The 25,379-nt window shown below is 47.1% G+C and overlaps 1 protein-coding gene across 3 annotated transcripts; it reads right to left on the reverse strand.

Annotated features, from left to right (window-relative positions):
• Positions 1-19,712: 19,712 nt before the first annotated feature.
• Positions 19,713-21,456, reverse strand: HELT (helt bHLH transcription factor). Of its 3 annotated transcripts, XM_054291031.1 has the most exons (5): positions 21,297-21,456; positions 20,821-20,925; positions 20,579-20,675; positions 20,344-20,455; positions 19,713-20,048 (listed from the first exon to the last, which is right to left on the reverse strand). In XM_054291031.1, the coding sequence occupies exons 1-5, from the start codon at positions 21,321-21,323 to the stop codon at positions 19,721-19,723; spliced, it is 669 nt and encodes a 222-aa protein (XP_054147006.1). In that variant the 5' UTR covers positions 21,324-21,456; the 3' UTR covers positions 19,713-19,720. The 3 variants fall into 3 exon arrangements, with proteins under 3 accessions (XP_054147006.1, XP_054146996.1, XP_054146987.1); XM_054291021.1 differs by having other exon boundaries at positions 19,857-20,452; XM_054291012.1 differs by having other exon boundaries at positions 19,857-20,455.
• Positions 21,457-25,379: the final 3,923 nt, after the last annotated feature.

Genomic DNA, 25,379 nt, shown 5'->3' on the forward strand with positions numbered 1-25,379 from the left:
GGCTCAGCGGCGGTGCGGGGCTCAGCGGTGACCGCCACTGGCGCCTGGGCACGGCAGCGCCGCGGAGGAGCGCCCCGCGCCGGGGCCTGCAGGGGGTGCAGCGGCGCCGCTCCGCCGGCACGGCACGGCACGGCCCGGCCCGGCCCGGCCAGGCACGGCACGGCCCGGCACGGCGCGGCACGGCACGGCACGGCACGGCACGGCATGGCCTGGCACGGCGGGACAGCGGGCGCTCCGCTCCCGGAGCCCCCGGAACCCCCGAGACCCGAGATCCCGCACCTCTACACCCCCGGGACACCCCACCCCTGCTTTCTCGGGAGCCCAGGACCACCGGCCTCCGCAATCCCGAATCCCCGGCTCCCGCACCTGGGACCCCTCCCCTCTGTACTCGGGGACTGAAGAGCCAGAGGAGGAAGGAAATAGTTTTGCTTTGATAAGCTCTTCGTGAAGTCAGAAAGAAACATTCCAGCTTTCCAGCTTTCCCCCTGCATTTTGTGGGGGAATACAGTGTTTTGTTTGGGGGGTTTTGTGCATCTGTGGGAGTTATTTTGTTTGTGGAGTTATTGTTTGTTTGGATTTTGGTTGGGTTCATGTTTTTGTTTTTTATTTCATGTTTTTGTTGGTTGGTTATTGTGGGAGTGCTGGAAAAGTTTGAAAATCGCACCAGATGCAGAAGGCCGTGTTTTCTGTGAGATAGCTGTGGTTGCTTTAAACAGCAGTTGAAACTCGATCCCGTTCAGTTCAGACAACTCCAGGTATGGGAGCTCAGTAGAAATCCCATACTTGGGGCAACAAGGCTTTCCCCTGACCAGCTTCGTGACCAGCATTCAGATCTCATCTAGCACGTGTCTGAGGATAACCTTATGCCAGAGCCTATGTTGCTGCCTGTTCAGTACACTCATTTTTAAGCTTAGATTTGCTGCTATTTATTTGTGTCAAATCTCCTCCACCATAGCTGTTCTTCCTACAGTTGGATAGATCTTGAATTAACAAACATCTGGAAAGGTACTCTAGTTTGCAGCTAGAAGTCCCTCCTCTGCAAAGAAATTGTTGGGCAGAATGCTTGTGCTGGTGGAACTCCTCTCAGGGGGAACTGGGCTCTAGTGAGCCTTGTTTTGGAGTGTGACCTGACAAAGTTGGGAGGTGGAAAAGGAGGAGGGATAGCTTTTCCAGATAATGGAACTTTTAAACAGACATAGGACTGCTGTCAAATCTTTTAAACCCAAGCTGGTTTAAATCCCATTTTAACAGGAGACTAAGGGACAGACAGAAGGGCCCAGGCCCCATCCTCAGGCATATCACATGCACAGCTGACTTGAGGCAAGCTAAGCTGGAAATCAGTGCACTAAAGGAAGGAGTCACTGCAGCCTGAGCACAGTTGCTGTAGCACAGCCTCTGCTGGAGCTGCCTGGCACAGCCACTGGAGCTGACGTTCCGCTGGAACTGTTGGGTCCCACTTGCATTCTTGAGCCGTCAGACAGCAGCACGTGGATGTGCAGGCAGCAGTCAGCAGTGCATGCCTGGCAAGTCTGTTACAAAAATAGAAATACAATAGATCTTTCTCCTTGCCAGTGTGTCTTTCCCAGTCCTTACCATTTTTTACTGCCAGTGAAATAAAGAGGCATGTGAGGTGCTGTGTCCCAGCTGGACCTGACCTGTGCACATCTCAGGGTATTGTAATCTAGTTTTAGTCCATGCAAAACGAAATAATTTGATTTGAGTCTACAAAAAGGTTTAAAACAATCATTATTGTAAATGGGATGTTGGAATGGGCCTTTTCCATAATTCTGTTCATAATTTGCTTCATCTTATTCTCCTGTAAATCAAACTAGATCAGTTTGAAAGGCCAAAGCGATTACAAACCAAGGAACCTTGGCATGGGGAGATAAGGCTGCTCCTTTGCCCAGCCATCTTGCAGTGCTCTCATTGCCATTAGTGACCTGGCACACTTGGGTGCCTGATCTGCTGATTTCACCTCCATCAGCAGGTGATGCATGAGCACGACAATCTCCTGGGCCAGGAGTACACAGTGTGCATTGCTTTCATAATGCCGTCACTTCCTTGGGATGGTTGCACCAACTCATACAGTTTGAAATTTCCTCTATAGGAATTGCTTCAATTTCTCTGTGACTGGTAACAATTAGGTGATTATTATTGGATGCTTCATCAGAAAACTGTAATTTAATGTGCCTTGTATGCAGAAATAATCTAGTTAATTTCTGGGTTTGATTTTCAGACAATTGCTCAAGAATAGCCAATAGACCAAGAGCAGCTGAGGTCTATAAAATCTGGTTTTCACTTTTAGTTCATAATTTCATGCTGCTTTTTTAATGTGACTTTGAATTATCACTGTAACCTCCTGTGTCTCTGTAAAGAAGGAGAAAGAACTGGTTTCCATCCCAGGGATATGTGATGTCATACCTGCTGTTTTCTTTTCCTTTTTTTTCTTAGATTATCTAGATGGGACGTCTTATGAAAAAAAAAAAAGTAGAAGATGATAACAGTTCTAGGAGAAACTCTTGAATCATTAAACAAAGCACCTTGGTGTGTATTTGCACTTGACTTTTGATTAACCCTTGATGTTTGCAACATCTCAGTAGTCAGGGAGACCTTGTGAAACTGTTTTCTTCCACTTAGTAGCCTCCTGCAGGATGAGAAAGAAATGATCTCGAAATTTTTTGTGTTTTTTTCCCCCGATAGCTTCTAATCAGTATGAAATGTGAAAATGCCATTTCTTCTAAACAATAATATATTTGATTGTATATAAATTATATTTTCGTATGCTTCATTCAGATCAAAGTATAAGAAACAATATATACATTGTCTGTAGAAGGGGCAGAGTTTCTCTGGAATGATACTACTTCTGTAGACTTTCTAAGTGCTCTGTGCTGATGCTATCCAGCAAAATAATTTACTTTTTTGATTTCTTTTCCTCCATGTCTTCCCTTTAAATTAAACCAAAGCAAATTTTGCCAGACTGCTTCCCTTGAGAGGAAGGCTACAATATGCATCTGTGTTAGCCAAACAGCTAATTCCCTGGTTCATTTCCTGAAAACACCTAAATAGGGCTGAGCTGCAGGGTGTCTGGACTTCTCTCTACTGTCTGTATTGTATATATTATCTCAGACCCTGTTCAGAAGACTATATAAAAGAGCAACAGCAGCTGTGACTAGCCACACAGTAAGTATGTTAGAAATTCATCCTTCCTCCATGAACATATTTAAGCTTGTTTAGTATTATAACATTTGAAAGAAGGCCAGTCTTGTTTAATGTTGTAATATTTGAAGGAAATCCAATCTGTATTTTTTTAAGACTAAGCAGAGTTTGAAGGAATGGATTTGTTGCTAGTTCAGCCTAGCAACATCCCTGTTTTGGGACTAGTCCCCTTTGACTTTTGACGTCGGGGACTAACACAGTGTTTCAGTTTCAGAACTTGCACATTTTGAGTGGTAGGGAAAATATAAAGGGGTCTTGAAAGTACTTGTGTGGTAGCAGCCGTCATCATAGACCAGATCCCAAAGGGCAGATTTGCATTGCACTTGCCACCTTAGTCTTTGTGTTGCTGAATGTCTGATCAGCCAAGTCAAAGTTCCTATTCTCTAGGAAGGGCTGTTTGGGTCACTTACTGATATATTTATTAATGCAAACTATCTGTTCTACTCTGACAGGAATTTTATAGTAATGTCTTTCTTGACATTGTTCTACTTTTGCTCATCTTTTTATGATCTTGTACATTTTTCTCCCTTTATCCTTTATGCTGAAAAATGCTAAAACAAGAGTTATCATACATTTAAATGGACTTTGTCTGCTTCTTATTAAGGAGAAATCTTTGGTTTTCAGTAAAATCTGTGGATCTGTTTGGATAAGTCTTTTTTCAAGGAGACAAAAGTTTCATTGGAAAGGTAGCATAAAATTCTGGTTTGTCTCACTTAGAAGTTACCCTTCCTTGAAAGCTAATCCAGCTGAGAAAATCTCTGGTACCATCCTTTACCTTCAGTGTTGTGAAAATGCAAGGGACTTCAACACCTTGGCTGCCTGAACTAGGATGGTGCTGAGAAGGTCTAGGCAGAATGGCTCTGTGGGTCCACATCTTAAACCAAAGGCACAATAGCAATAACAATAGTACTTGATACATCTTAAATACAAAAGCAATAGTTGTTCAGGTCTCTGATTTACATACATGAAAACAGAAGCAAACACTGTGCCTGCACTCATCCTTCAGTGCCCTGGACAGATGGTATTAGAGCACAGCCTTACTAACTCTGAGCTTAACATCCCATACTTGTCCACAGCATCTCTGAAGGAAAGAGTTCTTTTAAACACAAAATGTTAGAGAAGCCAGAATTTAATAACAGTAAGCAATATAAGATATATTTATACTTTCACTTCAGTCTTGTACTCTACATGAAAGGCTATTAAAACCTCTGATAATTTTATCTATCCTATAATTTTCAACCACTTCCAGTAGGACTTGGTAGTTAATGACAATGGCACTAGCTGATGGGATCCTATTCAAGACTAAGCTTCAGAGTCTGGTGGTTCCTGGAAGAATTTCCTTTTGGGGTTCTCCTTTGGGATTGTGTGAATTCAGCTCCTTGCCCGTTTAACTGTGCAGAGCCCCAGAAGCAGCAAGATGTCCCTGTTTTAGTTTGCCCTTATTTCATTTATTAGCCCTATGAATCTAGTGTCTTTGTAATCTCCTGTACTGCTGCTCCCTGAAGGAGTTGTACTACCAGCTGCCAGAAAACATGAATGAATGGCAGCTGTGCATCCAGCAGGGAATAGACAGAGCAAAGGGGAAGGTCTCCTGGGCATCCCTGAGCACCATGTGCTGGTGAGTGCCAGGACACTTTAAATCACCTTTTCCTGTGTCCTCCCTCTGGTCCTGCATGAGCCCTGCCTGCAGAAGGTCGTATTTCCATTCTGGCTTGAGGCAGCCCTTTCCACTTATGTAGGTAGCCAGTTTGTTTCTCCAGCAGAAGGAGGACCCATAGCCAGTTTGACTCTTCTGTGTAAAACATCAGTGAGACATTAAGCAAAACTTCTTAATTAGCAGCAAAAAAAGATTTTTTTTTTATTCCGCACAATTTTGGAAGTTCATTCCACTCCAGAAGTGGAAAAATTGGAACATAATACTGAAAGTATTCTACTTTCAGTTTTAATAATACTGATGGAAATACTGATATTTTATCTAATGACTGTAACACCAAAAGTGGGCAGATAAAAATGAAGTTTGCCTATGAGATAAAGCTGTGAAACATTCTCAATATGATGAAGTTGGAGACAATACAGAAGGTGAATTGGATAGTCTTGGGGACAAGAATAACACTAGATCATGTCCTTGCATACTGATAGTATTTCTCTTATGAGCTGGGACTCAATCCATTTGAAATGATGACCAAGAAGAAGCCTGGCCTGTGCTGCTTGTTTCTGATACAGCTGAATTCTCAATGCTATTTAACTCTGCTTTTGGCTCTTGCCATTTTAAAAGGCACCCTGACAGCTGATAGACAAAGAGCATAGGTCAGCAGGCTCCCTGGTTACTGTGTGTCACAGCTCTCAGTGGGCTGCAGAAGGCAAGTGGTAGTGTATTAGTGACCTGCTGGCATTCATTGTCACTGAATTCATCCTCACACATTACATTCAGGGGAGAAAGGAGGACTTTATCACTCCAGGGAGGAAACAGACTTTCTACATGGCCTCTGTTGTGCCTGTTTTGCAGGGCTTGAGAAATTGTCTCATTGAGCTTTTAATCTGAGGTGATATTTTAAATTTAGTAATATTAAAGATATTTCTTCTTTAAAATATCCTCTATTTTTTCTTTAGTAGCCATTCTCCAATAGGACATGATGAAGACTGGTTTTGAGAAAGGGCCTAGGTATGGCCAAGAGGAGGGAAATCCCATGTGCAAAGCAGAAGTGGATAAACCTGCCTATCTGGTTCCAAGGTGTATCTCATGGGGCAGTTTTTTGATCCCTATCATAGCTACTGATGCTTGTCCTGAAGAAAGATAATGCATTATGATCTTTCCTGACCAAACATCCGCAATCCCTTTCTGGAATTAGTAAAAAATCTTCTTTAGCAGCCAACCTATAAGTGTATCTCTGCAGAAGGACGTAAACCCCAGCAGGACTCCCTTATCACATGGCATTAACTGATGTGATGCTGTCATTTTCGATATGTGTGACTTCTTGCCTCCAACCCCCATGCTGAGATCTCGTGTTCCTTTTTTCCCCAGGGTCATGTCAGACACAGAGTCCCCACTGTGGCTTTGCTCTGCTGGGTCAAGGGGAACATGAGATGACAATTTACCCTTTCCTATAAATGATTAAATGTGGAGAAGAAAAAAAATGAGAGGTGTTTGTGGATTTCATCTTCAAGGCAGAATTTATAAATCAGTGAAAAATGTAAAGACAGACCCTCTCCAGGGCTTTTGACGTCCTGTACCTTTAAGAGAGGAGTAGCAGGGTGGCATCTTACAGGCCCTGTAACTGTCCCAGATTTTAACTGTTTCCTCCTGAATAGCAAATATGTGATTCAAAGAGTGCAAAAGATTCTTGTATTGTGGCAGCACTGGAAAAATTTCATGTACATATAAGATCCAGCATCCATGTAGGTTGTTGTTTTCTGCAACTTTTTGTAAGTTTGGGGAAAACTTAATAAGTACTGTTTCTCTTTCTTTCTTTAAAAAAGACAAGGAGAGAAAGCCTGCATTTTCTGCCATTTCCCAAGAGGCTTTTTATCTGTTTAAACCAACTAGGGATTTTTCACATATTGACATAAGCATTCATTTGCTAATTTGCTGGACATTAAACTGCACAGCATTCTTGAATGAGACTGGAATACTTGGGTACTTAGTGCTGCTCAGACCCCGCATCATTCCCAGTACACATATGGTTTTCCTCCTCTATCTCCTAGATAAAAGTCACTGTTTGATCGCCTTAAGGAAAAGAATGAGTTAAATGGACCAATATTCTAGCCTTGGCTCTAAAACTGGGCCTTTTCAGAAACTCCTCAGCACCTGCAGCAGCTAGGTCATTTGCACATACATAAATAAATAAATTAACAATGAATAAATAATTTAATCCCACCGCACAATGCCACCTTGCAGATCTGATCCTTTGCTCCCAGTGAATTTGTCCATTCCTAATTCTTTTTGATAAAGTCCTCAGATACTTGCTGACTGTCAGTCTAATTTTCTTATTGTTTTCGCTTGATTAGTTCTGTATGACCTAAGGTCGCCCTTAAAATCCACATCTCTCGTGAAGACTCCGAAAGGCCTTCTTTTTTTCAAAGGGATGGAAAGTGCCTGCCATTTCTCCGGACAAAAGCCTGGAAGGTTTTCAGTTATTAGCCTCCTGAAGCAGCCCTTTCGCTCACCCAAGCGCAAAAAAAACTCATTAGGGGGCACCTTTCTTTCTGGCTTCTTTATCTGACGCATGTAGGGTTTACGTGTCTCAAGATTTGCAGGTCTTGGGTGGATTTGGACGGCCTCGCTTTTAACCCCGCTGCACTGTGCCTGTGCCCACCGCAGACATTTGCCTCAGCTCCGTGCCCTTAACCAGCTGGAGGTGCTTGGTCCTTCTGAAAGCTGCCTTGCACCCGCTTTGTGGGGCTGCTGCGGCGCTGGGGAGGCACGCTCCTCGTGCAGGGGGCGGGTGGGAAGGCAGCGCGCCTGCCAGCATGCTTTATCTGGGCATCTCACCCTTCAGAGGGCATGGGCAAAGCTGCCAGCTCCTGCCTTCACTTGAGCTGCCAGAGGTTATAAATCAGAACGGCATCTGATCTGCTGGGCTTAAACAGTGCTGCCCAGCAACGCCACACCTGGGGTTACCTTTTAAGAATTAAAATCACTGGAAATTGTACTGGCAGGTTGTGAGAACCCAAGAAATTCCTCTGGCTGCCCTGGAGAACGCGAGACCCTGTCAGGGGGCTCAGAGACCTTGGCACAGAGCCCTAGACCCCTGTGCCTTTGATTTAGCCCTTAGAAAAAACAATTACCAACCTTATATGAAGAATTACAAGCCACAAAAGTTTAAGTAGAATGATAGTGAATTTATCAGAAGGTGAAAACCAGATTTTTTTAGAGTTTTTAGAATGGGGATTCAAGAGAAAGAAGAAAGCAAGATAGAAGAATCTAAGCATATCAAGCCTTTCTCCTTCTTCTTCTTGGCCTTCATCTTCTGCTGTGATGTTGGCACTTTTAGAGTAGAAACTCACTGTCTAACGTAGGTGATAAGTATTGGATAAAACAATTACCAACCTTATATGAAGAATTACAAGCCGCAAAAGTTTAAGTAGAATGATAGTGAATTTATCACAAGGTGAAAAATAGATTTTTTAGAGTTTTTAGAATGGGGATTCAGAAAGCAAGATAGAAGAATCTAAGCATATCGAGCCTTTCTCCTTCTTCTTCTTGGCCTCCATCTTCTGCTGTGATGTTGGCACTTTTAGATTGGTTTAAAGTAGAAACTCACTGTCTAACATAGGTGATAGGTATTGGAAAGTAATTGTACATATTGTACACGTAGTTTTTGGTATAAAAAGATAACACCACCCCGGGAGCAAGCAAAGTCCCTCTGACTGTCTTGCTGACTGGACCTCAGCAAGTCAAGAAAAAGAATTTTATAGATAAGATACAATGAACAACCTTGAGACTGAGAAATGAAGGGCTCTGACTCCTTCTTGAGGCACTGGGCTAAGAAAAGAGACTTTCCAACATATCTCAGAGCCACTCTGGCCAGGTAAATACCCCGAGAGCAGGTATTACAGTGACTAATGTTGCTCACTTGCCTAGGCCCCTGTATTTTGTTAAGAAGAGACCTCATGACTGAAGAAAGAGGAGCAAACTGATTGTTTCTCTTCCATAAAAGGGCTGCCTGGTGTCTCTGATGAGACATCTCAGTTCAGGCTGGGATCTGAGTCTAAAGAGAAGAGTGATTCACAGAATTAGAAGGAAAATAAGCAGATCTTAAAAATGTAGAAGCCAGGAAGATAAGTCAGGGCAGGTACAGAAAAACAGATGTCTTGCTCCTGCAATGCTACTTCTTTTTGTCCTGAAGGACAGCTTGTCCTGCGCTGGGTTAGAAGTGACTGATCCTTCTGGGTTAAAATTCAGTAGAAAAGCTCAGGGCTGTAGCTGAGGTCCTACTTCCAAGCATGCAGGGTGGCAGTTTTGTAGCCATTAATCGTTATCCTGGCTGTTTCCAGGGACTGAGTCCTTGTTGGGTTGCAAGAATGTACCATTATGGCCACTGATTTTTTCCAGGCCTGACAGCTCCTATGATATTTCTGTGGTATTAACACTTCACCTCAATCTAGTTTTCCTCTGCAATCTGGTTCCTCTGAAATCTGAATGGGGCAGCACTCAGTAAAGTAATGGAAGTCATGTGCACAAGGCTGAGCTTATAAGCAAATCCTTGCAGGGTCAACACTGCATTATCAACAATGCATAATATGCATTATTTTTTCAACTGTCGTAAATTTTGAGTAGTGATTAGTTGGATATAGTGTCAAATACCATGAAAACTATGGGGTCTACTCCATAGTTCAAAGTAATAGTTACATTATGGTCTGAAGAATGGCAGAAACAAGGAGAAATGAGAAATTAGAGAAGAATTTGGGACCACAATCTGGCAGTTATTTTGAAAGTATGAAATGGTTTCATTTAAAAGGAACATTAAAGATCATCTAGTTAATCTTGACTTGGGGACCCCTGTCAGTAGAGTCCTGCTTGCTCTCTTTAATGTGTCAACTGGTTAATCTCATCTCCTAGAAAACTTCAGGATGATAGTGGGTCCTGGAATGCGTCATTGGGACCACGTAGAAATTGTGATAATGTGATATATTGAGTCTGCAGAGGCCTCTGAAGGCACCAGAAGTCAACCCACAAAGAGAAATTGTACCAATCTGGTAACAGGAAGAGTATTTTTAATAGCTTTTTTGCATTGGTTTCTTTTTCTGCCTCAAGCTATGCAGGAGCATTTTAAGCTTACAGAAGAAACACTATGCAGTGATAAAGAAGGAATTTGGAGATTGAGGTGAAGTTAACTCTCAGTGTCTCCCTCAGGACACCATGTATCTTATGCTGAAGTAATAAGACAGCCTTGGAAATCATGGTGACAATAAGGCTGAACCATGATGAGTGGTGACATCTCTGGAGATCCATTAATATCCCTCATCCATAAGATCTGAGCAAGCATCATTTAGCAGTGTGGTGTGTTAGCATGTTAACTATGATCTGTAGAAAAATTTCTGAAGTTATCAATAACTTTGCTGGGAGTTTGCTGGATAAGTACACAGTTATTTGGCTAATGATTAGAATAACTTCCTGTTTTTCTTCAAAATGGTCATTGTCTGTTGTTGGGGCTGTCCTGCACAGGGCCAGGAGTTGGACTTTGATGATCCTTGTATGTCCTTCCAATTCAGAACATTTTTTGATTCTATAATTTAGTATCCTTACACTTTTTTTAAAGTCTGATTATAATCATGGCACATTTTTTTAGGGTATGTAGGGAAGGTTTGACAACCAGTCTGAAATAGCCCTGGAAATCTAGTTATAGTTATAGGGACAACACATTTTCAGGAGGTTGTGAGACATTTGACTACTCCTTGAGCTCAGCATATTTTCCCAATGCCAGGCATTGTCCACTCTGAAAAGGAACCAATAATTTAAGATTATGAAGAAGCTCAGCTGTGATTCTGACATGCTGGTAGTCAGGTGTGGGCAAATAAAATTTCTTTCAATTGGGAAAAATATGGTGGTTGTGAAACTGTGTTCTAATGTGGAACTGTTCCAAAAATGGAAAGAAACTGGATGAGTAAGTGGTTCAGCACCAAAATAGCACCTTGTCTAAGCATAATCTTTCTTTTTAAAATGTACAAAGGACAAGCTTCAGCATCAAAACTGGTTGTTGGAGAATTCTAAATAAGAATAAATTCTTTTTCTAAAGGTAGGTTTAAAGATTGGCTATGCTATGAGGTACCTATTTGTAATGAAATGCCAGCTCCCAAGTACACTTCTGAGAACACAGCATTAATCACTTCACTTATGTTAGCAGCCAGAGCTGGTAAAATTTCAGTGACTGTAATGAAGGAAAAGAGAGGAAAGGAGAAAATAATTTATTTCCATTTAAAGCAATGGAAAGCAAAATTCTCCCCTAGTATGCATGTGCTTAATAATATAAATTTTCTTATTTTACATGTAGATGCTTTATACATAGAGTCCTTGAAATCCTTGAAGCCTTTGCTTCATGGTGGCAAAGTGGCAGGGAAATAAGGTGCCTGTAATGATGCAGACATTTCAGAGCTAAACCAGTGCTGTGGAGGGGATCAAGCTTCTGAGCTTGACATTTTGACAACCAGATTATGGAGAAAGGACCCTGGCTTTCAGTGGATGGCTAACAATTTTGTTTGCAACAGTGCTTGCTGGAGGAAAATGGTAAATAATCCAATCTTCCCCAGGTAAAATTCTTTCCATCTGGTCTGTAGTACATGCAACTAGTATGTAAAAAGTATTTGTCAACTGCACAGCTGTTTCAGTTCAGTGATTGAACTTGTTACACCTTCTGACTGTATAACAAGCACACAAAATATTGCATTTTTTAATTAAATGCAATATTTTAGCATGGAGATGTCTAGCCCTGTTTGAAATATCTGAGCAGATAAATTAGGCTACTTGCCAGGCAACAATGAGGGTGGGATTCAGCTGCCCTGGTTTTTTCCCCTACTTGTATATCTGAATCTGACCTATTGATCCCACATTCCCACAAAATTAAAAGGGGAAATATATATATTCCAAGGAAAATGTACTTATTTTTTAAGGGAGAAAATAAAATCAGTCTGATAAATTAGCCTCAGGAGCTGCCTGTTTTTCCCTCTTGACTAGAAAGATTGCTTAGAATGATTAATTCATTCTCAGACCATTTCCTTTGAGACAGTGAACAGCTCTTTCTGGGACTATAAAGCAAAGCTGACTGTAACACAATTGCTAACTATGTGTAATATACAACAAACAAAGAAAATCAAGGAAAATTCTGCCTGTCTGCTCTGGTGAGACACCACCTGGAGTGCTACATCCAGTTCTGGGGTCCTTAGCACAGGAAGGAGATGAACCTGTTGCAGCAAGTACAGAGTGGGGACACCTAGTGAGTTAGAGAAATGGAGCACCTCTCCTAAAGGCAAGGGCTGAGAATTGGGATTTTTCAACCTGGGAAAGAGAAGGCTTTGGAGTGACCCAATTGTGGCCTTCTAATACCTGAAGGGAGCCTACAAAAAAGATGGAGAGAGACTATTTACAAGGGTGTGTGGTGACAGGACAGGGAGGAATAGCTTCAGAGTGAATGTAGGTTCAAATTGGATATTTGAAAGAAACTCTTTACTGAGAGGATGGTGAGGCACTAAAACAGGTTGCCCAGAGAAGTTGTGGATGCCACACATCACTGAGGTCTTCAATGCCAGGCTGGCTGGAGGTCTGAGCAGCCTGGTCTTCTAGTGGAAGGTGCCTCTGCCCATGACAGGGAGGTTGGAATGAGATGATCTTTAAGGTCCCTTCCAACCCAAATCATTCTGTGATTCTGTATTAATTTCCTGAAAAGAAGATGCAAAGCTGCAGCATGGAGACTTGCAAATAACTTTTGAGAAGATGCAATATTTGCTGAAGAACAGCATACCATACTGCTGCTTGAAACCTCCTCACCATGGAAGGACCATTTGACCTCACAGAGCTGGATTAGCTCCTCCATATGCACACTGAGGGAGGCTGGCCTTTCCTTTAAGTGTAGACTGTTGTGCCTAGTTGCAGCATTTTTTCTTGGAGGAATATTTTATGCACTGAGTACCAGAGGCAGAAGGACCTGTTCTCTACATGACTTCCCTTCCATGATCAGAATAATTGTGTGTTTAAGACAAGATGAGGTTATTTTCTTCCCGTGTATCTTTATAAACATGTGACTGCATAGTTGTACTAACAAAATGAGCATGAGGAGCCCCTGAAATATGTATTGCTTACCTATTTGGCAAGGTCTCAAATGATGCAACTCCACTGTGTCTTCTTCTTGTGGAAGCAGCTATAGCTTCATGGATGTCCAGGGATCTGCCACCTGAACTAGCTGAGGAATACAGGCAGTATATGCATATAGCTAACAAGCATGTAGGAGTCCCTTATTTGCTTTAACATACTCTCCTTTCTGCAGATGGTGCCTTGAAAACAGTGGTACCTTTATAATAATTGTATTCATTTTCCTAGATCTTTGCTGTCCAGCAGGTTTTGACATTATGCAGTAAATTATATACTCTTGTTTACACTTTTTTCCCAATTACTTTATTGCCTTTTCTAGACATCAGAGAGAATTTAAAACATTAATTACTATTACTATTATTACAGCAATAATTCTGGCAATTATTTCAGTAATAAAACTCCAAGAGTAGTTTTTCTCTCATTTCTTCAAGAGAGGAGAAGGTACTGTACAAAAACAGTTTGTGGCATAGAAAAATTACTACTACATCATATGATAAAAAGGCATTTTGTAATGGAATAGGAAAGACTTGGGTTATATTGATTCCCTTTGAGCATTCCAGTGTGTAATTGTGTTGGATGGGATACATACTGTCTCAGGGTTTCCTGAGGTTCTTAAAGTTTGGTTATCTGTTCTCAGTGAATATCAGTGACCCCTGTTACACTTTTCAGAGTTTAAAGCCATGTGGGGTTGGTTTGTTCAATAGGTTTTGTTGTTATTGTTCCTTCTACATATTCCAGTCCTGGAACCCCAGCAGCAATGTCAGTAAGGGTAAATTATTTCCATACTACCACGTTTAGGGGAAAAGTCTATACCCTAACCTTTACTCATGACTGTAGTAGTATCACTTCTTGTGGTGAATAAGGTTGTACGGGTGTATCAAAAACCTGTCAGGGCAAACCTTGAGGTTACCCTAGGATATATTGAAGGACATTTTAGTTTGGGGGGAAAAGTAGAAAAGACTAATCCTATATCTTAGTCATAAAAGACTGACCTTCAAAGGCTAATCTCTGTGAATTCTTCCCCTGGAATGGCACTAATGTAGCATGCATGGAAAATTGTGAGGATTGAATAAAGCCACATTTAAAGAAATAACAGCCAAACCAAACTAGGGATTACTGAGAGAAGCTAAACTGAATCCACGTGTACTGTGGAAGAGGGCCTGTACAAGCTTCCTCTGTGCGTAGTGCACAATGGTAAACACATGATCACATGTACCTCCAGAGGAGGAGAATGGAGGGAAAGGCAAAAGCCACAGTCTCCACTCCTCGCTAGCAGTGAGAAAGCACTGAAGCCATGTCACAGCTTCCTGCTAATGCCTCTAAACTGAACATCTCCTTCAAGCTGATACCTTGAGACCAAACCCTCCCCTGGCTGACTACCATCTGATTTCTCCTTTGAAAGGTTGAACCAGGACACAGTGTTTTCTAAAAAGAACACAGAAATTGCTTTGTAGGGGCAGAGTGGTTATAAGAAGGTGCCCCCAAAGAGGAACACAGTTTTTAGCATTCATCCTTGAGACTTCAACTTTCTGGAAGAATGTCTCAGCCTCAGGCTAGGAACTAAGGGCAGTCAGATGGAGGTACAGGTTGAATTATAATGAAGGCACTTTCTGCCATGATCCTGGCCTAAAGGGCTCCAGTTGGACTGGGCCCTACTCTAAACACCTGCACCCTTTATGGGACTGAAAGGATAATTTTGGTGCTGGAATTCACAAGAGATGGAGATGAGCTCAGAGCTCAGGCACTGCCTGGTTTCCACAAAGCTAGTAGGAGACCAAGATTCTCTAAACAAGTGCTGCAGGGTTAGCTGGTGTAAATATTTCTACATGCTCTGGGGGTAAAAATAACTTCATAATGTTCACCAAAAGCATAAGAACTGAGTCACAGACCCTGTAATGAATTCCCTGTTGCCTTGTGTCCCGTTCTCGGCTGTTTTAGATGGCCTGGAAAGGCTCGGGATGGCCTTGGACAGCACGCGCTCCAAAGGACGAAAAGAGTCTTCAGGTTTTTTCTCGGTCTTCAGTGTTTATTAGTTTTTATCTACAAGATTTTCTCTCGGCCCGACAGAGGTCTGCCAGCCATGGACACACTGACTGCCTTCGGGGCGGTCACTTATCTTTATACTCAAAACTACGTATAAGATATTTACCTATTTTCCCCAATACCTTTTACCCTTATTGACAAGTGCACTTTTAGTAAGACCCAATCCCAAAGTGCCACCACCACCACAGAAGATGGAGGCCAAGAAGAAGCAGAAGAAGGACAGGGCACGCCCCAATTCCTCCATCTTGTTTCTCTAGACCCCCCTGTACCGAAATTCTAAAACCTGTGTTTCACACTATAATTAACCTATCCCTTCACCATTTATCCCCGTGAGATCCTCCCATCCTCATACAGGTGTCATCTCCTGTGCAGGATCAAAGTCCAGCCACCAGACACTCCTGGCAACATTCCAGGACTTCCGAGCCCCCCAAGGGTTATCTCGGTGTCTCTGCACATCAGGGCTGATGTGCTGAGATCCCACAGCCTTGAAGGACTGCCTTGTTTGAAGGGCCTCATTTTTTAATTGCACAATCATTACATAGACTAGAACTACTTGGAGGTGTTGTATTTTTACAGTAATTAAAAATTAAATTACTTAACTTTTCAGATCATACATACTAAAGTTTAGATTTCCTGTTAGCAAAAGTGGGTTTTTTCAACCCAATTAATTGTATTTCTTCTGATTAAGCATAATGCACATTAACATTCAGTTGCTGTAGCTTGAAGATAAATGTTAAACAATCTCTTTCCTGAATTTAATATTTTTTTGTTTGATAAATTTCCTAATTTAATATTCTGAGTTTGAATCTTACAAACTATTCCTCTTTCTTGCCATGTGATGTTTCATCCAATAGTCTTCAATGTTGCTTTTTCTCATCTTTTAAAACGAATTTTGTTTGTTTTGATATGCCTATGTTAAATTCAGTATGCAGTATGTTGCATGGGTAGGTATCCAAGTTTTAACCTTACATACATACTAAAATGACTTTTCTTGTACTGCTTTCTAGAATCCCTTTTCTCTTCAAGAGAATTTAGTGTTCTTTTCCTAAAACAGCCTTCATGCACTATGCAGGAAATTTTGCTAGAAATAGACATGATGATTTGAGACTCACTCAAGGCAGGAGGCAAATCTGTGGGATCAAATGCTCAGCAAATATGGAACTGTTGGCTGGAGGGTTTCCTTCCAAAAATATGCCTTTGCAAAAGGGTTGCTGGACAAGCCTGCAGCTGCTTCAGTAGCTGTGTCTAATACACAGACTGTTCCACAGGCAAACAGAAGGTTTCCTCCTCCTTATAATTGATTCAATTTATAATGGAAAAACAATCCCTCTGGACTTCTAGGCACTATTTGATTCTCTCCAAGAATGTGGCAGGAGGGCAAGAAGCTGATTTGATTGGGGTGATCATTGTACCCTGGCACCTAAGACCCTCTGCTCTCCTCAGCACTTCTGGGATGGTCCTGGTCAAATCATGCAGGCTACCTTTGAGCCTGCATGGGGAATAGCAGCAGCATTCCACAGAGCTGTGGGGCCACAAGGCATAAACTGGCAGGATCTTCACCATGGGAAAGGGATCATATCCATACCACTAGGAAGCCAATTATTGTGTACATCTCTACTGGAACAGATCTGTAATTAAAAGCCTTTATTGGTGCAGTTCCTTCTCTTTCTGGCAATTGTTTCTTTCAAACTCATGGCTCAGTCCCTATAGGTGTAATGATGCAGCTCTTTGTGGTCACAGACCCAAAGTACAATAAGAATACTCTTTTCTAGTTAGCTATTGACCTGATTGATAAGATGCCCCAAGAATGACTGTTGTCCTGAATTTGGGGACTTTGTTCAGTGGCATCGGCTCTTTTTTCCAAGGCTGGAAACTCCACAGTGTGGCACTACCAGCAAAGCCCCTAGGTCTTTGAATAATGCATTCAGACTAGTGTAAAACCATGGGAAGAAAGAAGAGTTCTGATCTGTGTTATATACGCTCAAAGTCCATAAACATTTTTTTACTTATTTAAATAGGAAAAGTGAGATAGTAGAATTTCCTCCAGGCTTTGCCTGTTGCCTATTGAAAACATAAAGCTTTAAGATGGAGAGTTTATGCACAGGCTACTTATGTCCCTTTGATCTAATTGGTGATGTTTTATTTAAATAATAATGCAAATAAATCCTTGGGATGGATTAGGGAGTTGGAGATGTTTTCAGTAATGCAATATTCCAAAGATCAACATAAACTCTTCTACTGTATGAGTAAATAGCAAGAGAGAGTCAGTATCAGATACAGAACTGTAAACTTACATTTTGCTGTCCTTTGATCCCAACATGATTATTTGCTCTCAATATAAAGAAATTACTGAGGTGTGACCATGCTGTACAACTATTTTCTGGGGCGAGAAGAATTGCAGTACATGTAGGACGTGGAATGTGTGAGGAAAAGAGAGGAATTCCAATAGCAGGAGGTGGAAAAGAGGGTATTTAAAGGCATGAGAAAAGAAGGCAAGGCAAACTGGCAAAAGAGATGTGAAGGTCTAGGAATGAGAAAGATGCTAGCTGAAGGAAAGGAATAGGACATGATAGAGCAAATCATTCACTATTTAGATTTTTAGCCAAGCAGGTGCATAACACAGAATCTAGTATTTTGAGGGCTTTGGGAATTAAAGTAGTTTATTTTCAGGAGCAGCTCCTCTCTATTCATTCCCTGTGCTAGCTGGTCCTGGACAGCAGTAAATGTTACTCCTATGCCAGACAATGAGCATTGCCAGCCCAGAGAGGCGCCCTACCTGGGACCATGATCAGGCCCAGCACAGGTGTCATCCAGCTCCCACCTGCTCCCAGCAAGGTTGGAAGGCGATGCTCATGGCAGAGCTAAAATAAATCCCAGGGGGAAAAAAGGCTAAAAGTCTCTGTCTGATAGGCACAGAAATGCAAAATAAAATCAAGACAAATGAGCTGAACCTCTGTCAAAAGGCAGGGGATGCCTGTCCCAAGGGAGCTCTGTACCCCACTGCCTATGCTGACCCACCTGTGTGCGCAGAGCATGGTGTGCAGGTGTGGGTCTGAGCTGGGAAGGCAGCTCAGCTCCCATGCCTGCTACAGCTGACTTTAGCAAATTCCAAAATAATTTTGGGGCCAAAAGCAGGAGGGTGAGCTCAGAGCCCTGAAAGAGTGGAGGGAGGGGAAACTTTTATCCTAAAGTCATTGTAAAGCCAAAGAGGGGTTTATCCTCCACAGCTAAATGAAAATGAAAAGGGAAAAAAAAAAAAGAAAAAAAATGCAGGATAGCAACATTGGAGAGACAAAGACTGTCATGGACCAGTGCGAGTTCGCAAAATTATATGCAAATGACCCCAGTTTTTACCATGGTGGCCCTCTGCTAATCCCACAGGGAAAATCTACTTAGCAAAGGAAAGTTTTGTTTAATTTGGTTAACAGGGACCAAAATGCTGAATATATTTATATTTTCAGGAAAATGCCATATCTTTAATGCTTCAGGCACAAAGTGGGATCACAAGAACTTAAAGCTCACAGAATATAAGTCACATAGCATTTTGACCATATTCTGCACCCAGCGCTGATAAAAATGAGTGCTGGACATGTGTTTTCATAATAGGCACCAGCCATTCCTGCTGCTGAATGTGTTTGGTTGAGTCTGTATTTCTGTGTACGCTGACCAAAAGAGAAGTTCCCTCTGGATTTACCATCCTAAAGGTGTCCCGAGGAAATGGGGGTGCTTTTCTCTCCTTCCTAGCTGACTCCTCACCATCCCGCCGCGTGACCTTTTCCCCATTAATCTGGGATAGGAGCTTTTCCTGTATTTACAGGTTAAATGGAAGATACACATTCCACTTTTTACTCATTGTAATGAAGATCTTTTTGTCTGTCTCCGAATAAAGGGTCGGATTGGTTTACAAATTGCGGGTCAGCCCATTCCGCGACCTGGGCAAACAGTCCAGGTCAAATCTCCTCAAAGCCTCCCCACCCAACTGGAATAAGTTAATTTACCCTTCGACGGCTCCGGCCCCGCCGGGCATGGCCGGGCTACCCGGTTTCCAGGGGCTATGGAACACCCGGGACGCTCGGTTCAGGCGGGGCTGGAATTGCCCCGGCGGGAGGGAGCCGTGCGCGGCTCCGCGCCAGCGGCGAGGCTGGAGGGACTCGCTCCCGGAGCTTCCATTGGTTTTATTCTCAGCCACCCGCACCTCCGCAGCGGCCGCCTGCCCTCCCCGCCCCGTCCTGTGCCTTCACCATTATTCATCCTCCTCTGAACGAGCTGCGTCTCAGAAAAATTCTCTGACAGAGCACACGGGAGATGCGGTTCGGACACGTGCCCCTGGAGCACCCCTCCACCGGCGCGTGGGAGGGCAGCACCCGCAGGGCTTGCGGGCGAGGGCGGCATCCACCACCTCCGGCGTACGCCGGGACTCCCTCCCAGCCCCCGGTGACGGCCTGCGAGCAGAGGCCAGGCGGCACCGACACCCGGCCCGTCACGTCCTGCGCCGCCTGCCCGGAGCGCCGGCCACGGCCGGTGCGTGCAGCAAGCTCCCGGGCCCTCGCTGACCACGTCTCGCTCGTCTCTTTGCCCTGGTGGCTACGTGGGGAGACTCCCACCGCCACCCGAGGAAGCTCCCTCACGGAAACAAAAAGCAGCGGCGGGTATAAACTTTTATTCCAAGGCATCACTTGTACAGGCACTGGACCCCGAGGTGGGAAGACGAGCGGGTGGGGGCAGCTTCAGGCCCTCGGAGAGGGCGGGCGGGGGCAGATCTGGGCCCCAGGGGGCTCCTCCTCGCCATCCGGGACCCCTGCGCATCTCCCTGCTCCCGGCAGCCTCCCCGTGCGCCCGGGTGTAACCCGCAGTGTCCGCGGTCATAAATAGGTGTTTTTTCAGGCGGGACGAGTCTCTATAGCATGGAGGGGTGCTGGCCCGGGGGCAGCCCGAACGCGTTGGGGTGGGAATGGCCGAGGAGGTTGAGGTAGTGGCGGTCCAGCCCCTGCACGGATGAGAGGAAAGTGCTGCGCTGCTGGCCGGGGCTGGCGAGCGGTACGGCGGCGCTGGGCAAGTGGTAGGGCAGGGAGGGGTTGCGGGCGGCGCCGTGCCAGGGGAATGGCCCTCCCGAGGGCGGCTGGAGCACGCCCTCGGCGGGACTGTGGACGTGCCCGGGGCACTCGGGCCCAGGGTGCAGCGGGTAGGAAAAGTCCGGCTCCGGGAGGGAGCCCAGGGACGTGAAGAGAGGCTCAGTAACGAAGCGTGCTTTGGACTGGAGAAAGGCCAGGATGCGGGCGTACTTGGTGTCTTTGGTCTCCATCCTCTCCACCGTTGTCAGGTAGTGGACCAGGTTCTTCATGCACTCGTGGTAGCCGTAGTGGAAGTAATTGGCGAACTCGGAGAGCAGCTCTGCTGGAAAGGAAAGGGAAGAGAATCGAGCTCCTCAGGGTCTGACCGGGAGAGGAGCGGGGAAAGCCGCCTCCACGCCACGAGTGAGCCGGCGGGGGCCGCGGGAGGTCACTCCCGCCCACCTACCCTTCTCCCGGCCGCGGGGAAAGTCCGCCGAGTGCAGGGCCCGCAGGTACTGCACCGTCATCTCCAGGATCTCCGCTTTCTCCAGCTTCCCCGAGCTCTGCAATGGGCAGGGCAGGTGGGCATCACCTCTCCCCTGAGACTGCTCTGCGTTCCACTGGGCCGCCCCCTAGCCCCGCCGTATCGGGGGGATATCGCGGCGCACCGGGGAGAAAAGGGCGTAGGGGCTGCTCCCCCCCGCCTACCTGCTTGGCCAGAGCCATGGGCACCGTCTTCCCCAGCTCGGTGAGGCAGCGGTTGATGCGGTCCCTCCTCCGCTTCTCAATCACTTTGTGGGAAACCGGCGTCCTCTGCAAAACATATGGGTCGCGTTAGTGGGGGAAGAGAAAACAGACGGATCCAGTCTCGCTGTGACAGCTGCCCCCGGCCCCGGTCTCGACCCCTCCAGGGAAGGCAGTCCCCAACCCCGCTCCGAGCAGCGGTGCCAGGCGCGACGCGGTCTCGGGGAGGATGATGATGCTCCTGTGGCCGATCCTCTCCGCGCGGCCCTGGTGGCTCCCCGACTGCGCGGACGGCCCTGGCACGGCAGCCTGGTTTTTTGAGGGGGCTGTGGTTGTTTTTTGTGGGGGGGCTTTTCAAAGTGAAAGGCGGCGAAGGGCTCGGGGCTAGGCCGGCTTGGAGGCCCCGCAGACCCGTGCGCGCAAGGCGGGCGACGACTCACCCTCCGCTCCTTGAGCTTGGAAGCCATGGTGGGCTCTGCATCCCCTCTCTCTCCGGCCCCCTTATAAAGCCATCACTACTTGGGGGGGACCCCGGGGGGCCTCCACGGGCCCGCTGATCCCATAGGATTACGGGAGAGCGGCGCCGAGGGAGTGTATGCATTAAAGATCAGGGTGGAAGGGGGCGAGGGGATGAGGGGCTTTTCTTCTTCTCTCTTCTTCCTTTCTCCCCCTCCTCGCCCCCGTCCACGCAGCCGGGGGCGGCCCAGCTGTGTCGCCCCACGTGGACCTCGGGGACACACGTGACTGTCCCACAATAGCGGCGGGGATGGGGCCGGGATGCGGCGAGCGGGGCGCAGGACGCGGTATCGCGCCCTGCGCCCCGCTCGCCACATCCCCGGCCCCGTCCCCGCCGCCAGCCTTCAAATCCCCGGCACCCCCTACCCCTCCCCTTAGCCCCGGAGCTGACTGCATTTTAAAGCCTGTCCAGAGTCATTAAAGTAATTAAGTAAGCCCTTAATAGGCTGTTCCGCCCAGTTCAAGGGAGAACCCTTGGAGACGGAGTGGCCCCGTTTGTTCTCAGGCTTTTCTCACACGACTTGGTGACACGTCCATCTTTATAAGAGATGGCAGCGAGGATTTTTTTGTTTACACCGCTTTATGCGCCGGGGACACCCCGGCAGGTGTGGGACCGGGGGGCTGGCACACGATATCCCCCCCCATCACCCCCCCTTTTCTTTTTCCGTCGGCCCGGGGAGGCTCTCGCCAGCCTTTGGCACACGACGCTCCTTTTTTGTGTGGTGTGCGCGTCTGTGCGTTGTTGTTTTACCCCCCCTGCTCTCCCCCTCTCCTTTGGAGAGGCTCAATTTGTAGCCTATTATCCTATAGGAAAATGTCCCATTGAAAAGTATGAATAGTTTCATTGGGCCTAAATTTTAATAATGCGGGTCAAAGAAAAGAGGGGCAAATAAAGAGGGGATCGCAGCTGGTCCGAGAGTGCATTATTCGGTGTCACCTGCGAGCGGGATCGCCGACAGACCCCCTATTCATTTGCCTAATTTTGGTCAATTTAACAAACTTCAGGAGAAATTATTGTGGCATTGTTAAGGAGGGTAAAGCTTTCTGATCGAATTAACAGCATGTTTTGATCCGGTAAATGTCATTAAAAAGAAAGAAACAATCGCGTTTAAAGGGGGGCTCCGAGTTAAACGCGCCAAGTGGAGACGCCGGAGCGCAAAGCTCACAAAGGGAGCAAGTAACTGCCACAGGGGAACTTTTGTACGCTCACATTGCTGAGGTTTTTTACACAAAAAGGCATTATTTCATACTTGAATACGTTTAATCCAACAATTGTCTATTTTCTGCAAACATATTTTCACAGCATTGTTAGCTTTCCTCTCCGCGGCCCTCCGCCCGGGCAGCCGCGCTCCTCGCCTGGCGAGCGCACCGAGCCCCCGCCCGCCCCGCACAGCCCCGCACCGCCCCGCACCGCCCCCGCCGGGGCCGCCCCGCCGCGCCGGGGGGGCCGCCCGCCCCCGCCGCCCGCCGCTCCTCCGACAGCGCGGCGGCGGGCGCGGCCCCCCCGGGCCTCTCCACGGCCGCCGGTGCGCCTCCGAACCCGGCACGGACCGCGGGGCCGCCCGCCCGTCTAACCCCCCCCAGCTCCGCCACAGCCCCCGGGCCCGGCTCTGCCGCGGGGCTCCGCCACCCCCGAGGGGGAGGGAAAAGCCGAGAGCGACCGGGCCGGCGGCGGGGCCGCCGGGAGCCTGGCTGTGCCCTCACGGGCGACGCCACCGAGCCCCGGGCAGGGCTGCGGTAAACAGCCATATCCCCGCCATGGGAGCTCGGGCAGTTGTTCTCTCGGAAACTCCCACGTCCTCTCCCGTATTCCGCGTTTTTCCACCCTTTTCCCTTTGCGATTTAAAATGGGGAAACCATCCCCACCACATGTGCCCGGGTGAGCACGGCGGGTGGCACCGCCGCTTTCGCCCGTTCGTTTCCCCAGAAGCGGCCGGAGGATAGGAGAGGTGCCGGCCCTCGCCCCCCTGTCCCGGGATGGTTCCCACCTCTCCGGGCCGGTCGGGAGCGCCGAACGACTCGGCGGGAGGAGGCGGTGGTGGCCCCGGGGCGCGTCTACCCCGGTCGGCGGGACGGAGCGGGCAAGGCCGGCTGCCCGCCTGGGCACCCCTGCGTGCCATGCCGCCGGCCGCATTATTCTTCCAGGAGCCTTGTAGGTTTTAGTATATTCATTCTCGTACAATGGGATTAAACACTAACCGTTATCATCCAAATTAACTAAGTTCTGAATAGCAAATGAGGGGGCTTTTATTTTTTTTCCTCCTCTTTTTGCTGCTGGAGATGGAGTTGATCCTCTTACTGTCTGTGTTAACCGCCAGCTGCAGGCACCTGCAAGGCAACTTCTTACACGAGGGAAGTTGTTTATTTGCTCGCTGGCTGTTCCCCTCGTTGGTTCCCCCGCGGGCCGGGCTGCCTGGGTCAGCGGCGCGGGGCGCGGGGTGGCCGTGGCATCCCCGTGTGTACCGAGGCCTCGTCCTCGGAGGGCTTCGGCGGAGCTGAGGCCAGGGGGAAATCACCCGACACTGTCGCTATCGGACTGCCACCCTTGTAGGGAAGCCAGGAGAAGAGAATACTCAGCTTTGAGTATTTTTTATTTTTTCGTTTCCTTCGAGCGACTGTTGGCTCTCCTTGCGAGACGCGCGTGCACGGCTCTTTGGCAACCCACGGCGGACACCGCGTCCCCATCACCCTCCGGCGGTTGTCGCCCGTCGCCCAGGAGCCCCGCGGGCCGCAGCCCTCTCCCCAGGCGGGGGGCTGGCCGGCAGCCGGGGCGCAAAGCCCTGCCCGCTACACGCGGAGCGGGAGGAGCTCGCCCTCGCCCCGGAGGCTGCAGGAGGATGGGCGGCCGGGGCAGCACTGCCTGCCTCGCCCTGCAGCTCTCTCCCCGTCCCCGCGGCCGGCCCGGGGGTCCCCGCCTGGCGGGGCTGCTCCCCGAGGGAGCGGCCCGGCTCAGCCCCCCGGTTCGCTGCCGAGGTGCGCAAGGGTGCCGCGTCTCAGCGGCGTGTGGCCCCTGTGCCGTGGGCGCTGGCGCTGCCGACATCTGCCAGACATGGGCTCTGACAGGGAGGTGGAGATCCTCTGGAAGTCGTCAAGCTGCTTTGAATTGGCATCTAGGTTTGCCTTTTTGTGAAAACAGATCATCTTCCCTCTGTTTCTTCACCCTCTCTTTTCTTTTTTGATTCCTATGTAATGTTGAGGTTACCTGCAATTACTTCACCAAGTAATCAAAACTGTGGACATTAGGTTTGACAATAATTGTCGCTGTGTGCAAGCAAGAAATCAGATAACCAGTCTCCCATGGAAAGAGCTGTCCATGCAACTGGTGAATCAAGTGCAAGTGGCTAGGGCTGGGGTTGGCCCTGCCAGCATGGTTCAGCCCCATACTGGAGATCCTGCTGTGTAATGTGGAGAGGCGTTCACACTTCTGGATGATCTCATGGCTGCTCGGGAATGGGAGAACACACAAGGTGCAAAAGGTCCTACTTATAGAAGTGATAGCTTCATTACTTGGCAATCCTGGATCTGGAAAGAAGCAGTGAACTCCACTCAAGAGAAAGCATTTTGTTTAGGGGCTTAACCCTCAGCTGTATATAGTTCATCTCGTGGTGCCAGCTTTTGCTGTGAGTTAGTTTACTCTTGCACTCTGAGCGAGGCTAGGCTAGGTTAGCAAGTTTCCAGTCTTTTCATAGCTCCTAATGCACTCTGCCTCTGTGCACGCTTGGTCCATGTCCTGCTCCTCAGGTGCAGAGGTATTCCTTACCTCAATGTTACTGCTTGTTCCAGCTGTACTCCACGTCCGTGTCTTCCTTCCTAATGGAAGGACCACACTCCTCTGTTTGCTCACCTGCCATGAATAGTGGCATCAGCAGGGGGGAGGTGATAACATGACAGGTCTTGGGACTCCATGTCGATATGGTCCTTCACAGAAGAAGCCATTCTTGTAACTATGAGTCTCTTGTATTGTTGGGTAGATTCGGAGTCAAAATCCCAGAGTGCTCAAAGAGGTG

The sequence above is a fragment of the Melozone crissalis genome, unplaced genomic scaffold (assembly GCF_028551555.1).
Source record: "Melozone crissalis strain CALT ecotype California unplaced genomic scaffold, PUWL_Pcris_2 ptg000006l_1, whole genome shotgun sequence".
Classification (NCBI taxonomy): domain Eukaryota; kingdom Metazoa; phylum Chordata; class Aves; order Passeriformes; family Passerellidae; genus Melozone; species Melozone crissalis.